Source organism: Marmota monax, unplaced genomic scaffold (assembly GCF_021218885.2).
Source record: "Marmota monax isolate L192 unplaced genomic scaffold, Marmota_monax_Labrador192_F-V1.1 WCK01_AAM20220418_F8-fsc00019, whole genome shotgun sequence".
NCBI lineage: Eukaryota > Metazoa > Chordata > Mammalia > Rodentia > Sciuridae > Marmota > Marmota monax.
The window spans coordinates 11,336,837-11,355,201 of record NW_026695242.1 but is presented as its reverse complement, the minus strand read 5'-3'; the positions used below and the strand labels follow the sequence as shown (position 1 = coordinate 11,355,201).

Below are 18,365 nucleotides of genomic sequence, written 5' to 3'. Positions count from 1 at the left end.
ATTTCCTTCAAATCCATAACTAAAATATAGCACACAAAAAATGCAAGATTGCTAAAACAGTTTTTTTTTCTAGTAATTTTTGGGGCTGCTCACTTTCAGAAATGAAGAGGTTGGTCTAGGTGAAAAGAAGAATGTGAGAGAAACCTCACAAAAGTGATGATTCAAAGTTTACAAATAACTGCACAAATGAGGAAGCATTTTCATCACAATCCACAGAAGAATAAGTGAAATAATGGTGGACACCCATATTGAATGATACAGCCAACGAGACTGTAAGAACAATATCTATTAGTTCCTTCTGATTTAAAAGATGGCATCAAGAAATGTCTACACGGTCGAAGATCTTATAATGATAGTTTGGAAGAGATGGATAACAAAAAAGAGCAGCACCACATTTTTTCCAATTAAAGACCTTTCCTCCCATTTCTGTCTTGGAACTGCAATCCTAGATTATTTGGCAACTTTGCCAATATCTTGCCCTCACACCCGTCATCACCTGAAATCCATAATGAGAAATTCGTATCTGAAACGTGACAGATTGATTGCCAACTTTTATTGCCTCTTCCACTTAAAACTCATGTAAGGATAAATAAATACAAATGAGGATGATGAGGAGACAAGATGGATGAACAATTTCTACAAAATCTTTGAAACCATACAAAACACAGTAGATAAGTAGAATTAAGTGCTTACTAAAGGGGGACTCTTCATTGAGCTGCAAAAGTCCTGAGAAGCACTAAGAATATGGGTACTAGTTTAAAGTCTTTATGGTGACTGGTCAACTGCCAGACTTCCATCTTTGCCCCAGGAAACCAAAAGACTACTCTTTCCTTCTACCATAGCAAAGGAGTTTATTGCCTGGGAAAATCAAACTTGAGAACCTAGACCCAATCCAAGTAGGAATAGCAGTCAGACTTGCGTTTAACAACAAGAGAGTGAAATAAGCATGTATGAATAATCTTGGGGTCTTCGTTACATCCTCTGTCTTACCCTCAGAACACTGGCAGCAGGTACATAAGTCCCAAGCAGGAGGTTGGCCATTTTCTCTACTGGAACATAAAATAGGTCAAATGAACTCTGAGAAATTTCCTCCGAGGAGGTTTACCTCTGAGAAAATGGGAACATTGAAACAAGCAGTATACTACTCCAAAACTCCAAATAACATCCTCAGAGTGAGAAAAGATGTCACATCTATATTAATAACATAGGATTCTATGAGGAAGGGACAAAAATAGAAGCAAAACAAGCTCCTGGAGCTAACAAATATGATCACCTAAATTGGGAGAAGGTAGAGGTCAGTAGTTCACTTCTCTAAAAGTCACATAATGAATATTGTAAACTTGCAGGACTCAGAGCCTCAACTCTGCCACTGTAGCACTGCTTGACCCAGCAGCACCATTGCTAGATTTGGTAGTGGTGCCATAGTTTGTTCATATCTGATCTAAAATTTTAGTATATAAAATATTGCAGCACAAATCTGAGAAATCGCCCTAACAGTAAGATTAAAAGATAAGGTGAGGGGCTGGGATTGTGGCTCAGCGGTAGAGCGCTCGCCTAGCACGGGTGGGACCCGGGTTCGATTCTCAGCACCACATTAAAAAAATAAATAAATAAAGGCACGACGTTGCGTCCATTTAAAAAAAAGATTCTCCCTAAAAAAAAAGGTGAGGGGGAAAATAGGGAAGAAAAGCCAAAGAACTGATCCAAGAAATCTAAAATCTGAACTGTAGAATTCCAGAAAGAAAACAACAAAATACGGAGAGGTTTTTTTTTTTTTAAGTAAAATAAGTTTTTATAGAACTTTATAGAGTTTTTATAGACACAAGACTCCAGATTTAAAAGGTCCACTGGATAACCAACAATGAATGGATAAAGATATAAACCAAAGTACATACTTGTATAATTTTCAAATACCCAAGAACAGAAGGCATAATAAAAACTTCCAGAGAGAATATATCAGATTATACTTTACAAAGGTCTGGGAATCATAATAGAGTCTGATTCTCAACACCAAGGGTGGGTGTGAGAAGACAGTGGGGCATTGTCTCAAACATTCTGAGGAAAAATATATATATATATATATATTTGCAACCCAGACTTTTATGTGCAATCAGTAATGGCAAACTAAAAGAAAATTCAGGTATGAAATCTTTATTTCACATACATCTTTTCTTAGGGATCTATCAGTAAGAGTGGTTCAAAAAATTGAATAGTAACTAAGCAAAGGGATATACTGGATCCAGAAACTAAAGATGCCAGACTGAAGAATGGTGAAAGGAAGTACTTGGGTAACAGCTATGATTTGCTATTGTAGCATAAAAATCAAGGGCTGCAAGGGGACAGGATTTTCTGCATTGCTTGAGTATCTAGAAAATTTAGGCAGACCAACCTGTTAAAATGCTAAGACAAACAACTAGCATCAGGTATAAAATTACGTGAATTTTTTAAAACTATACAATGTAAAATAGAAAGAGGAAGAGAAAATAGGAACAACTCTTAATTTCCAGAAAAATGAAAGTTGAATGAGAATGGAAACATAATCCAGTATCCTACTTGACCCAGCAGCATCATTGCTTACACAGTCCTCATAAGGTTTTGTTTTGGTTTGTTTTGTGTTGTTTTTAAATCAATGGTTCTTTCTGGTTATACATGATAGCAGAATCCATTTTGATATAATTATACAAGCATGAAACATATCAAATATATCTTATACTAGTTAGAGTTCCATTCTTATGGATGTACATGGTGGTGGGATTCACTGTTTTTATATATATATATATATAGTACATGGGAGAATTGTATCCGATTCATTTCACTATCTTTCCTTTGCTTATCCCTCCTCCCTTCCCTCCATTCCCCATTGTCTACTGCACTTCTATTCTTCCCCTCATCCCCTCCCTATGGTGGATTAGCTTTCACACATCAGAGAAAACATTTGACTTTTGGATTTGGGGGACTGGCTCACTTCACTTAGCATGGTAGTCTCCAGATCCATCCATTTGCTAGCAAATGTCATAAAGTCATTCTTCTTTATGGTTGAGTAATACTCTACTGTGTGTGTGTGTATATATATATATATATATATATATATATATATATATGACATTTTCTTTATCCATTCATCTGTTTTCTATTGCTAATATAGTTAATACTGTCCTAATAATAACATATGAACATGGGAATCAGGAATTGTGTATTATAACACCAAGAAATTGAAATATTAATACAATTTAGAAATATTAGGAGAAGGATGTAGTAGCTAAAATAGTGACTGGTTCTGAAAAAAAGTAATTGGTGAAAAAGCTGGGAAAGAATAAGGATGAATGTTTCCAATACAAGTGCTTTTTTTATTTGCTTCTTAAACTATGTGTGTAAAATTCAGTTTTCTATGGATTCCTTAATATTTTCTGACTTAACTATCAAATAGCAATACACTGAAAAAGCGAAAACTGTAAGCTATCATCAGCTATTACATTAAGACTCATTTGTTTGTAAGTGGGAAAATGTCTAAAAAGAACCCGGTCATTACAGGTACCTGGAAACAAATTACTTGAAATGAAAGAAAATCAGTGAGGGAGAGGTAAGAAGGTACTTGGTGGGGGAAAAGTTTCTCTTTTTATTTTATGAGTGAATCTCCAGTTTGAACATCAGGCTTATTGCATGAGGCCTGTAACAGTCTTTGGGGTGGGGGTCACATCTGATGGAGCAAATATTCCTGGTACCCTAACAAGAAAACTGAATCTAAGAAAGTTAACTTTGTGCAATTCTCAGAGTAATGTTTTTATTCTTTAGATTCTTTGTATTCTAAATTTCTTTAAATTTTTCTTTAAAATTTCTTCAAATGCTGTTTAAACTTTCAAATGTGTTCTTTGTTCCAAAAAGATAATATCTTCACTTTTGGAATGAAATGTTGGGAGGGTGGGCAGTGGAATTCTGAAGTCACCATAAAGGTATTGGTGGTTGTAACATAAAAAGAAATACAGATATGATCTCTGCCCTCGGTTTCTAGAAGAGTCTAGCATATTCTTATAATTTTCTGAGTGATAGGGCTGCTGGGAGCATTTTTTGTTCTAATGAGATACCTCTTGGTGGGCTCCTGGACAAATTCAGGATGAGGGCTAGTCATAGGAAGGATCAAACCATGAAGAAGCTTGGAACTTCCAACTCAAACCACATCCTCTGTGTAGGGAAGAAGAGCCTGAGAATGAGCAAATAATGAAATCTACATGATAAAGCCTCCAATAAAAGTCCCTCAAGTTTGGAGAAATTCTAGGTTGGTAAACACAATCATGTGACAGGAAGGTGGTACATCCCAATTCCATGGTGACAGACACTCCTGTACTTGGGACCATTCTGGACCTCACCCTATTTTCTCTTCCTCTGGCTCTTCATACAAATCCTTTATCATATACTTTAAAAATAAACTTATAAACATAAGTAAATGTTTCTCTCTCTTCTGCAAGCCATCATGGCAAATTTCAAACATGAGTGGGGGCTCCTGGGAACCCCCAGTTGATAGCAAAGTCAGACAGAAACTGGTTAACCTGGTAGTACCTACTTCAGTTGGCATCTGAAGTGAGGGACAGTTTTATGGAACTGAGGCAATAACCCGTGTAGTCTGCATTAATCCCAGATAGTTATTGTCTTACTTGAGTTGTAAGACACCCAGTGGATGTCCAGAGAGTTGGAGCATTGTTTAGCCTGGGGGTGGGAGGAGTAGGGGGAACAAAACAAGTATTTCACAGCACCTTTTTAGTGGTACCAACAAAAATATCAAAGAAAGATCATATCATGTAAGTTGCTTCCTACTTGCTTATAACTAACAAGTCCTCAGAAAGGGATTCTCTAACCTTCCTATCAAACTGTCATTACTCTTATCCTTATTATTATTCTTCATAGTTCTTATTGCTCATCAGCATTGTAGTATAGCTATGTTTAGTTTTACTATCTCATTAAATAGAATGCAAGTCCTCTGGTGTAGGCATTTGTCTTATTCACTAGTGTATTCCCAGCACCAAGCAGTATAAGATCTTAATATATATTCATTGAGCAAATAAATGTATTAGTAACCTAGTAACAGAAAAAGAAATTTTACTTTGATTAAGGAATTGTAGCATTTACTTCCAGGGACTAAGTCAATTTTTATTTGGATCACAATTTTGCCACATGGGGGCTCTGCTGTTAGCCACAAAAATCTCTCAAGCATTCCCCCACATTCTCCTGAGACCTTTTAAATCCAGGGATAGCCACAGCTACAAAATATTAACAAAACAAAGAAGGATTCTTTAGCTCAGCTTAAATGAGTCCTGATACAGCCTGATATATTTTAGTTTAGTATAACAAAGCAGAGGGTCCTTTTCTGTGCGATTACATTGCAAACCTAGGAAGGGTTTCTTACCTCTCAGAAGGTTAGTATCTCTTAAGTATGTCGCCCAAATTTTTTAAAACATCAAACATCTTGTTTCAGAAACACAAATAGAACTACCCTGTGGAATACAAGCCTCTTTACCAAAATCAAGATTTCTATTATCTTTCCCCACCTGGTGGCTGGGGAATTTAATTGTTAATGCTGATATACTTTCCAGGAAGTTAAATTTTAAAATATACTAGCATAGCCAGCTGAAACAATCATATGCAATGAATTAAACATAGAATGCAAAATTTTATTCAAAAATTCTCATTACTTCAAAATATATGTGAGATGAATATAACAAAGTGTTTATTACTATGTCTTTTAAACAACATTGACTTTACATTCAAAGTACAGCCATCCACACAAAGTAAAGCATCAAATATTAAGATATGAATTTGGTTAAAAGGCTTTTATAGTTACTCTGAAAATCCTTTTTTCTACAGTGAGAAATGGTAAGAAATTTGGAAATATACATAGGACTATAAATTTTGCAGTGTAACTCCAGTGCCACATGTTCTTTTATGGAATTTGTTCTAAATGAAAAGCTAGAAAAGTGATTTCTCTCAATATAAATGACTACAGATGAATTCTAATTGCTGTTCTCTTGATAGGGATTTTTTGAGCCTCTGTTGCAAGAACATCTCTATATCAATTCACAAATTAACAGATTTGTTCAGCAATGAACAACATCAAATAATTTTTACTTTTGTTGGCTATAGGCAAAAAAGACAAATGTGATAAAAAGTACAGAAATTATAGCAATGCAAATTTTAAAACAACACTGATTCATGGCACCTAATTATTTCATGTTCCCAAACTTGTCATTTGACCCATCACTGAATTCCCTTTGTTATGATTTGGATATGAAGTATCCCAACAAAACTCATGTTAATGCAGGAATGTTTAGAGGGGAAGTGATTAGATTATGAAAACTATGACCTTAGCAGTGTGTTAATCCAGTTAATAATTTAAATGGCTTATTAGATGGTAACTGTAGGCAGGTGGGGTGCATCTGAAGAAAGTAGGTCACTGGCAGTGTGCCCTTGGAGATTATATTTTGTCCATGGCTCCTCATGCTCCTTTTCTCATTCTTCTGGACCCCCTCTCACTTTCTGTCTGTCTGTCTGTCTCTGCTTCCTAGCTGCCATGAACTGACAGCTTTTTTATGCCACACCTTTTCTGCCATGATGTTCTTCCTCATCTCAGGCCAGAGGAATGGAGTTGGCTGACCATGGATTAATGGACTGAACCTCAGAAACTGTGAGTCCAAAATAAACTTTTCCTTCTCTAAGTTGTTCATGTCATGTATTTTAGTCACAGTGACCCAAAGCTGACTAACCCTGTTAATATAAGTGACACAAAATAGAAATACATATTTCCCTTCACACTCTTACATCCCATTTTACTCAAAAAGTCTTCAAATCTCAAATGATTACCAAGAGCAAATAGTATCCATTTGGGCTGGATATTCTCCTACATGAATGAATGGATTCTTGCTCAACATATTTGCCATTAAAATTGACTCTTTGCAAGTTAAATGATATGATGGACAAACAACCAAATGCAAAACATGAAACAAGCTGTAGTCTAAATGACCTAATATCTAAAAAATTATAATAATAATACCATTAAAAAACAAAAAGAGATGTATGGGCTTTGTTTAGGTACTGATTCAAACAAATCAACTTTAAGGACTTACTTTTAATTTTGTTAGTATTAATGCTAGATGGTCAAATTTAATTGAGAAATGCATACTGGTGTGAAGATTTACTTTTTAGATACTCCAGAAAGAAAACAGTATGTGCATGTATCTGGGAAGGGCTGTGAGGGGAGAGATGAAACAAAATCAGCAAAATATTTTATGTTGAATTTTATGTTTTTACACTGTTCTTTCTACTTTTGTTTATGTTTCTAAATTTCCACAAAAGAATGAAAAAGAAAGAAAAGAAATTATTTTCATGAAGTCATACAGTTTATAGTCTTCAGAAGTCTGTCAATAAGGACTATATTCTGAGAGTCTGCTAGATATCCCTATGTTAAAATTCAGTTTGAGAATACCTCTGAAAGAAATGACAATGAGGAACACAATCAAACCTAACCTAAGAAAATGGATTGTAAATGTCAACTTCAAGTGAGGTGGGGAGGTGGGAGATGTGTTAGATAATCTTATAAGGTCTCATTCATTTAATATTTTCTCTTTCCAGAAAGATACTGAGAGACCATTTCAATGGTCTGACCTGGAATATTCTTCACCCATTTATCTCATTCAGAAATGTTCACTCATAACCATATGCAACCAGACAGGGTTTTTAATGGAGCCCTTGAAGCAAGCAGATGGAAATCAAGGCTATTTCAGAGAAGTGTTAGTGCTCTGATGAAGATCCTAATATAATATAATTACAAATATAGAAATGCTAATGAGTATTATATCCATCCAGAAATAGGGAATCCTATTCCAACAACCCTATTTTATGATAGGGTCACAAACATTAAACTCTTTACAATACCTAGATCAAATGCATTTATTGGTGAAAGCAATTTATAAGTTAAAATTGAACTTCAATGATATGTGCTATATAATAAATGGTTGTAGTTCAATCCCAAGCACCAACAAAAACATAAGCAAACAAATGAACAAATAGTTGCGGTATTAAAATCTTACAAGAAAGAGAATACTAAGGACTTTTTAAATAATAAATGTGATTCATCCTTAGTTGTGTTGGTGATCCTTGATGTGTGTTCATTCCAGTCTCATTACCAGAGAACCTAAATAGAATAAAAAATATATATTTTTTCATAGGTACTCTGATTGCAGAAATGTTTTGTAGCACATTATATTTTACAGTGTACCTACATATAAATTATGGAAATTATTACCAAATAAAACCCTTAAAGATTCATAGGTCAGTTTTTATGAGTTTCAGTTTGCAGACGAGTACACTGATACTCTGAGAAGATTGGCTAGAGTCAGTTTCATATTCTAAAATGTCAATTTAACATTTAAAAAGTTGAATTATAATATTCAATAATTGAATTATAACATTCAATAAAGAATAGACTCTTGGGACTGGGGATGTGGTTCAAGCGGTAGCATGCTCGCCTGGCATTTGTGGGGTGCTGGGTTTGATCCTCAGTACCACATAAAAATAAAATAAATATGTTGTGTCCATCGAAAACTAAAAAAATAAATATTAAAAAATTCTCTCTCTCTCTCTCTAAAAGAAAAAGAATAGATTATTTAAGTTATTGTAGAAAGTTATTTTGTATTCACAAAACTTATTTTCTAGAATGCTTAACCAAATATTCCCACGTCTAAGCCACAATGGTGATGTACACCTGTAATTCCAATGACTCAGGCCACTGAGGCAGGAGGATCACAAGTTCAATGCCAGCATCGGTAATTTAGCAAGACTCTGTCTCAAAATTTAAAAAATAAAAAGGACTGGGGATGTAGCTCAGAACTAAAGTGCCTCTAGGTTCAATCCCCAGTACCAAAACAAATAGTCAAACAAACAAGCAAAAAAGGAGAAAACAAATTTTCTCATATCTAGTCACTATATAATTTCTCAGTTTCCAATTTTTATCAAAGCTTTTAGCTTCATCATCTTTCAAAGCTGTATGCAAAGATTTTAACGCTATCTAAGCCATCTGAACAAAAACTCATGTTGCTATTGTATAGGGCTAATTTTGCTAATAGTTTTATCACTTTCTGTCCCCAAAAAAACTTTTTAAAATATTTAAAACTATGCCATAATGCTTTGAGGCCTAATATAAAAAAGATGTTTTCAAAAATTAAAGTCTCATAAAATTGAATAACAGAGCCAAATCCCCCCCCCAAAAAAATTCAAATATGTTGAACTCTTTATCTTTTTCAAACTTGATCCATGAAAAGAGTTGGTTTTGCCACCTTCCAGTTACTTAGCCCATAATCTTTAATTTCTCTGTTTATCTCGTATCTTCACTTATAGTCCGTTAGAAAAATCCTGTTAATTTTATCTAGATATATCCAGAATCTAATCACTTCTCACTACTTTCACTGCTACCACAATGGACCAAGTATTACTGTCTCTGTTCTCCATTGGAACAATACTCTCTTAATGGCTTCCCTACATCCATCTATTCTTGCCCCCTTTTTAAGTTTATTTCAACAATAGCAAAAGTGAGCGTCTTAGTCAATTTGGGTTGATATCACAAAAATACTATTTACTGGGTGGTTTAAACAATAAATAATTATTTACCATATTTACAGAGACTTAAAAGTCCAAGATCAACATGGGGGAAGAACCAGTGTCCAAAGACGAAGCCTGATTTCTAGCTTGCAGTGGGCTGTCTTTTCCTTTATCCTCACATGTTGAAAGCAGAGAGAGAGAGAGAAAACACACTCTTTCATGTCTCTTCTCATCCTTATGATTCTACTAACCCATCCCTAGGGTTCCAACCTCCTGACCTGACTGCCTCACAAAGGCCATATCTCCAAATACTATCACATTGGAAATTAGGGTTTTAATATATGAATTTGGGAAGAATGAAAATATTCCATTCATAGCAGTGATCATTTTAATAGATAAACTTGATTACATCTTTATTCTGAACAAAATCTCAAATTGTCTACCCATTTTCTCTAGAATAAAGTCAATATTCTTAAAATGGCATAAAAAGCCCTCCATGACCTGATACCTAAGACTGTTCTGACTTCATCTCTAATTACTCTACTGCTTGCTCTCTCCAGTCTAGTGAGACTCACTAACCTTCCTGTTATTAATTGAACAGATGATTTGTTTACAACTTAGGACTTTGCATGCCCATTCCATATATAATTTAACTCTAACAAGCTCATCTCCTTCAAGAATTTGCTTTAGTCACTTTTTTTTTTCTTGGCGGGTGGGGGGTGTGTGGAGGGGTGGGCGGTTACCAGAGATTGAATTCAGGGACACTCAACCACTGAGCCACATCCCCAGTCCTATTTTGTATTTTAATTAGAGACAGAGTCTCACCAAGTTGCCTTGCCCTTGCTGAGGCTGGCTTTGAACTTGAAATCCTCCTGCCTCAGCATCTCAAGCTGCTGGGATTACAGGCATGTACTACCTTGTCTACCTTAAGTCACTTTCTTATTGAAGCTAACCATTCTATTTATAAATCCACCCACCTCTTTCTTATACTCTCAATCTAATTCTTTTTACCCAGTGGTATATACTTCCCATTAATATACAATTTTTTAATTTTTATTGTGTATTTTACTCATTTAGAATGTCAGTTTTACAAAGGTATAGAACTTAATTTTATTTACTTATTTGTGGTTCTGGAGATCAAACCCCTTGGCAAGCACTCTACCACTGAGCTACATCCCCAACCTAGCATAGACCTTAATTTTATACACTGATGTATTTCAAATGTTTGGAATAATGTCTAGTACATAATGGGTATTCAGATTATATATCTGTTAAATAGATGAAAATTCTGAGAAGATATCCACAGAAGATATCAGTATATTCCATTTTTATCCCATTTTTTCTAACTTCATATTTGGCAATTTGGTTTCATAATAGATTGAAATTTAGGATTATATACTTATTTAGACTTATCCAATCTAAACACAATATTTTAGCTATTCAAAATTGTACTATAAGTGCAATAAAAACGTGTTTAGATAGACGATACCATGTATTTTTAATTGTTTTGTTTTTAGTTTTTTGAGACAGAGTCTTGCTAAATACTGAGATTGGCCTCAAATTTGCAATCTCCTTCATCAACCTCCTGAGTACCTTGGATTACAGCTATACATGTATGTGCCACTGCATCCAGATTTTTTCATTTTTGGATACCAGGGATTGAACTCAGAGGCACTTAACTAATGAGCCACATCCTCAGCCCTTTGTTATATTTTATGTAGAGACAGGGTCTTACTGAGTTGCTTAGAACCTCACTAAATTGCTGAGGCTGGCTGTGAACTCACCATCCTCCTTCCTTAGCCTCCCAAATAGCTGAGATTACAGGCATGCACCACCACCAGCCCACTGCATCCAGCTTTGATGCCATGTTTTATGATTGTATAAATCATTAAGGCCCTAGATTCACTGGGGAAATTTAACTTGTCAGGTAGTTTATGGCTTTCCTCTATATGTGATGTTAAGTGCAAAAGAAGTTGTTAAATACATAGTAAAATTTTGCTTCTGTTGAAAGGCAAGACAGAAATAATCAGCTTACTGTAGTCAACAAATAAAAGGAAGATAAACTTTAAAAATCATACTAGAAAATTACTTAACTCTTTTAGAACATGAGTTATTTGGGGTTAGATTTTTTTTCTTTCTTTCTTTTGAGAGACTACTTTAGATCTTTGGAGTAATTTCTGCAGCTTTAAGTATTTAGTATGGCTTAGAATTGTGTCATTTCATTTTTGGATTTCTCGACTAGCCTCATTGATAATATCTTCAGGCCCTTTGTTAATTTGAACCTGGACAGACCTGGTAGGTCTGATACCCACTTCAGGATTAGCACCAAGGCAGGGTCAAACAAAGTGCCTAGAGGCCAACCCAACCCAAGAATGGCAACTGATTATTGTCAAGACAAAGACCAGTTCAATATTAAGAGGCAATATCAATTATAAGACTAAAAGGGTGAGCCTGAAGTCAAAACTATGAAGCAAGACAAGATTAGGAGTCAAGGTACCAGACAAATGCCCCCAAACTAAGAGCAAAGTGTATAACACAATAGAGAATGTTATTTACCATAAGTAATTCAAGAAGGTTTGTCCCAGAAAAAGCAAAGTAAGAGAAATACATTCTTAGGGACTCCTCTATACTCTTACCACTGGAAGGTACAATGAACAATAAGTAGAATGTTGAGGGGTCCTCCAGCCATCCTAGCACGGCTCTCGGCAGCTATTAGACAAGACACATGTCTCAGTGACTGCTTCTCATTGAGAAGGAAGGAGAGTAAGGAGAAAAATCAGTCTTTAAAGAATCCAAAATATTACAAAGAACTTAAAAATAAATATGATTTCCTTTAGTCTTCTCTGAAAGAAATAAGTTGTGAAGCCCTATTTGGGAGTTCGATGATAGAGGCTCAACATTACCCTTCTGTACTGTGCCATAGAATAGTCAAAGGCATATTTACTGTTTCCATGAAATTTATGGTTTAACTATAAAGATATGTCTCCAAGGAAAGTGAAGGTCACCTGCTAATCTTCTAAGTTTTAGCACTTCAGAGTTTCTTGATTTTCACACATATGTTTTTATTTTCTCCAAAACTGTTTCCAGTTTCACCAGTGAAGGAAATCTACTGGGCTCAGTAACATGTATGTAAGATTAATATTACATTACTAGTTTAAAGTACATCTCTTGAACTTGAAAACTCCCACATAATAATGTACATATTTGACAAATATCTATTGAACATCTATGATGTGCCAAGTGCTGCTGTGAGTATTAGAGAAAATGAAGTAGAAAAGGTGTTTTTGTCCTTGTGGTACTTACACTTGAGTATCATGAGTTTGTATACCCTCTCTTCCTACTAGGAGAAAGCTTATTATTTTTAATCTTTTATTTGCAGTAAGTTTCTTAAATGTACTTGTCCCTCGAAGATTGTTGATTTTAAAACAAAACAAAACAAACAAACAAACAAAAAATCTCTTCCATTTTCCTTAATCAGAATCTTAGGGAACAGATTGGGAAATCTGTTTCAACAAGCTCTCCGGGTGCTTTAGATGCATTTGAGACTACTGTCCTATTAATAGCTTACTACCTGAGGAATTGCAGTTTTCTCTTGTCTACATCTATAGCTCCCCTTTTGGTTATCATGACTACCCTTTATCAAACTTCTCATCTTGGAGAAAATGAAAGCTCCCCTAAATGGCTTCCAGCCAATTCACCTAAAATAGACTACAAAGCAACCTTTTTATAAAATACCATTTATTTTAAACTAAAATTGTTATCAGTATGGAACAGATGTTAACCATGTCCTGCTTTTGAGTAGAAAAGGTTCAAACATTAATTATTATTTATGATCCATAGAACCAAAAGATTCATTTTAACATTAGAGTTGAGATGTCAGAGACATGGGAATTTTTCTCATCAAAAGCAAGATACTGATTCTTGTAAATCTATTGTATACAATATAAACAATATTTGCTAAAGTAGTTCTTTGAAGGTTGATGACTGTCAGTATAGTTGATATTTAATACTAAACAATATGCAATGCGAAAAACTACAATAAGGTTAGTATTTGTGAAATAATTATCACAGGATTTTTATGTGCTTAAACTCTATTCTAAGTATTATACACATATTTGGATGACTTGATCTTTAAAACTTGTCTATGAATTGTGATTTGGTTACCATGCCCATTTTACAGATGAAAAACTGAGACATTGAGAATATAAACAGTCTGTTTAGATTTACATGGCTGATAAACTGTAATCAGGATTAGAATCTTAGTGCCAAAATCTGTACTCTAATTAATCAATAGACTAACCTGTTCCTCCTTCGTTTTTATAATATGTTTTTAGGAACCTCAGACCAAAGAAGTTTACATAGTCCTTTCTAGGAAACAAGAATGTTGATTACAACTTCCTTGTCCCCACTGTTCTTTCTTATTTTCACTTGATTCATGTTCTAAAATGACCATAACAATGTTGATGAACAAGATCATCTAGTGGCTAGTGAATCAAGCATAAGACTAACTTGATTCTGAATTTCGGCTGTACCATTTGTTCGCTTTAAGGCCTTGAGCAAGTGACCTCTTCAAGTCCTAGTTTCTTCACCTTCCAAATGAAGGTTATAATAGGACCTACATCATACAATGTTGAAAGAACAAGTAAGATGGCCCATTTAAGATACTCAGAATGTATTCAATAAATATTATAAGTGTAATAAATAGCAGCATCAATAAACTATGAGCCAAATGATGTCTTGATTCTTATATTAGCAATAAACATGGTTCATTTTTCTTTTAATTAAAAATATCACAGCAACAAAAACAACAAACAAAACTATAAGCCATTAAACCAGTCTTTTGTAGGGAAAACCAGAAAGGCCATTTGATTCATTCATTCATATGTCATTAGTCATCTCCTCTGTTTCAAAATGCATGTGTTTTAGCATCTTGAGACACCTTGCATAACATAATCACTGTGACTCCAAGAGGTCAAGTGGGCATGCAGTTAATGTTGCTCTTGAAAAGCTCAATAATTCATTTTATAAATTTCAGTTCAAAGCCTATGTTGAGGTTAAGAAAAATTGACATTCGGTCTGTGAACTTAATGTCAAGCTCAGAAAAACTCTGGGCTGCACATGTTTAGTGATTAAGCAGACGCAGACAATAAAGACGTTGCCAAATTGTAAAACAAGACTTGGAAATCACAGAAATTGTTGCTAGTTATTGATTATGGTGACCATTCAGTTCTTATTGAGCCACCCAAAAGAATCATTCATTTTCCAGCAGAGAGCCTGCTCATTTGCAAGATAAAAGAGAGACATTTCTGCACATGCCCATAATGTTCTTCACCACTGGGGGCAGCTTTACATAAGACTGCATTCACTGAAACCAAAGCAACAGTCCGAGCAGCTTTCAGAATGACAGTCTGCAGAAGTGAGCTGAGCGTGTGCGCTGTACGGGGCTCTCCTGCCTTGTGGGCTCCTTCGTAGCTCTGTGGCTGAACTGGGTGCTCACCACGGGAACTGCTGGGCTATGGAATACAGATGTGGCACCTCAGGTAGCCCCACGTTGCCTGGAGGAATACATCAAGCTTTCTGATAAGAAGAAATTGTAGAAGCCAGTTCTGTAACCCCCCCCCCCCCAAGAGAGAAAAAAAAAAAAACTGTAAAGATGCAAAAACGTAATATCCATGAAGATCCTATTACCTAGGAAGATTTTGATGTTTTGCTGCGAATGCGGTGTTGGGATTTATTTGTTCTTGGAGTGTTCTGCGTGGCTGGCAAAGAATTATGTTCCAAAATCGGTCCATCTCCCAAGGGGTCCAATTTTTCTTCCTGGGTGTCAGCGAGCCCTGACTCACTACAGTGCAGCTGACAGGGGCTGTCATGCAAGTGGCCCCCTAAGCCAAAGCAAAGGACCTAAGGACGACCTTTGAACAATACAAAGGATGGGTATGTTTTGACATTTTTCTTCTTTCCTTCTTTTAAAAAAAGTCCTCTAGTATATGTAATAATTCTGTCTTAATTATGTTAGAGATTACCTTGTTCTGCTCTAAGACTAAAGATTCAATTGCTTAGTGGACACATTTCTTGCTTAACTATTTAAAACAAAAAACACAATCTCTTTCAATTGCAAAGAGATGATATTTAATGTTAAATGTTGTTATCTAGATTTGAATTTCTGAAAATGAAAATAGATGCCTATTTTTGCTTGATTAAAAAAATGAATTCTTTTTTGGGGGGATAACTTTTCTAAGTTGTTTTTATTTCCAGGTTTCAATGTAATTAGGCTACTGAGCGGATCAGCTGTAGCACTGGTTATAGCCCCCACTGTCTTACTGACAATGCTTTCTTCTGCTGAACGAGGATGCCCTAAGGGCTGTAGGTGTGAAGGCAAAATGGTATATTGTGAATCTCAGAAATTACAGGAGATACCCTCAAGTATATCTGCTGGTTGCTTAGGTTTGTCCCTTCGATATAACAGCCTTCAAAAACTTAAGTATAATCAATTTAAAGGGCTTAACCAGCTCACCTGGCTATACCTTGACCATAACCATATCAGCAATATTGACGAGAATGCTTTTAATGGAATACGCAGACTCAAAGAGTTGATTCTGAGTTCCAACAGAATCTCCTATTTTCTTAACAATACCTTCAGACCTGTGACCAATTTACGGAACTTGGATCTGTCCTATAATCAGCTGCATTCTCTGGGATCTGAACAGTTTCGAGGCTTGCGGAAGCTGCTCAGTTTACACTTACGGTCTAACTCCCTGAGAACCATTCCTGTGCGAATATTCCAAGACTGCCGCAACCTGGAACTTTTGGACCTGGGATATAACAGGATCCGAAGTTTAGCCAGAAATGTCTTTGCTGGCATGATCAGACTCAAAGAACTTCACCTGGAGCACAATCAATTTTCCAAGCTCAACCTGGCCCTTTTCCCAAGGTTGGTGAGCCTTCAGAACCTTTATTTGCAGTGGAATAAAATCAGTGTCATAGGACAGACCATGTCCTGGACCTGGAGCTCATTACAAAGGCTTGATCTGTCAGGCAATGAGATCGAAGCTTTCAGTGGACCTAGTGTTTTCCAGTGTGTCCCAAATCTGCAGCGCCTCAATCTGGATTCCAACAAGCTCACATTTATTGGTCAAGAGATTTTGGATTCTTGGATATCACTCAATGACATCAGTCTTGCCGGGAATATATGGGAATGCAGCAGAAATATTTGTTCCCTGGTAAATTGGCTGAAAAGTTTTAAAGGTCTGAGGGAGAATACAATAATCTGTGCCAGTCCCAAAGAGCTGCAAGGAGTAAACGTGATCGATGCAGTGAAGAACTACAGCATCTGTGGCAAAAGCACCACGGAGAGGTTTGATCTGGCCAGGGCTCTCCCCAAACCAACGTTTAAGCCCAAGCTCCCCAGACCAAAGCATGAGAGCAAGCCCCCTCTGCCCCCCACGGTGGGAGCGACAGAGCCAGGCCCAGAGACCGATGCTGACACGGAGCACATCTCTTTCCATAAAATCATCGCAGGGAGCGTGGCCCTTTTCCTGTCCGTGCTCGTCATCCTGCTTGTTATCTACGTGTCATGGAAGCGGTACCCTGCAAGCATGAAACAGCTGCAGCAGCGCTCCCTCATGCGAAGGCACAGGAAAAAGAAAAGGCAGTCACTAAAGCAAATGACTCCCAGCACCCAGGAATTTTATGTAGATTATAAACCCACCAACACGGAAACCAGCGAGATGCTGCTGAACGGGACAGGACCCTGCACCTATAACAAATCAGGCTCCAGGGAGTGTGAGGTATGAACCATTGTGATAAAAAAAACGCTCTTAAAAGCTGGGAAATAAGTGGTGCTTTATTGAACTCCGGTGACTATAAAGGCAACACGGTACCCCCCCTCCCCTCCCTTCCCCTCTCCCTCTCACTGTGCTGGCAAGGTCCTTCCCTGTCCTGAGTGCATTCATAATACTGGTCATTTTCCTCTCATACATAATCAACCCATTGAAATTTAAATACCACAATCAATGTGAAGCTTGAGCTCTGGTTTAATATAATGCCTATTGTATAAGACCCTTTATTGATTCCATTAACGTTGCACTTGTTTTCAGGAAAAAAAAAGAAAACTTCTTTCATAAGTAATCTCCCACATCTGATGTATTCTCCTTCTGGGAGGATCAAATCTGTAGCTCTAGAAGGTTTGCAGTTTGTTGGCAAATCAAAGAAAAAGATGAATAATCTCAGGCACTCAGAGCCTGAACCGATTCTAGGAGATGACTTGATTATAGAAACATTTTAGAGACAGAGCCATTAAAATAATTCCTGCCTTAAAAAGAAAATTGCAGGAAACTATCAAAAGATGGTGCTGGGTTAAAGCAGCACCATGAACAGTTTCCAGAGATATCTAAGTTACAATAAGGCAAGCACAAGGGAGAAGTGTTGAAGGGTTAAAATACTGTAAGTAGTCACTGCAAAATGTGAGAAGATGATTAAAACACAAAGTTATAGACTTTAGGGCTTATCTCTGAAACCCATCCCTGTAAAAGCAGACAAGAGGTTTCACTGTAAGTTTCTTCTACAGACATGTGTATTTCCTAAATAAGTTGATTAAATAGCCAAAAAATTAAATAGGCATATTTGAGGATATAGATTTCTTTGTGGCTTCTCACATGAGGGAGTTTTCAGAGATAAGATTTGCAAATGGGAAGCAGTCTTGCTATGTGCTTGTGGCTGGGACCTCACCAGAATTTCTCTCCAGCTTTTTCAAAGACCCCAATGTAATTAATGGAATCATTAGC

At 36.2% G+C, this 18,365-nt stretch overlaps 2 protein-coding genes across 6 annotated transcripts in view; one reads left to right on the top strand and one right to left on the bottom strand.

The window, feature by feature from the left end:
• The window catches only part of Ctnna3 (catenin alpha 3), a 1,743,363-nt gene that overhangs the window by 972,828 nt on the left and 752,170 nt on the right, over positions 1-18,365 (bottom strand). The window lies entirely within an intron of this gene.
• Lrrtm3 (leucine rich repeat transmembrane neuronal 3) overlaps positions 14,949-18,365 on the top strand; it is a 170,964-nt gene continuing 167,547 nt past the window's right edge. The window contains exons 1-2 of the mRNA XM_046419855.2: positions 14,949-15,516; positions 15,838-17,369. Coding sequence (XP_046275811.1) covers positions 15,513-15,516; positions 15,838-17,369 — 1,536 coding nt within the window. The 5' untranslated portion in view covers positions 14,949-15,512. The remainder of the gene's footprint in view (positions 15,517-15,837; positions 17,370-18,365) is intronic.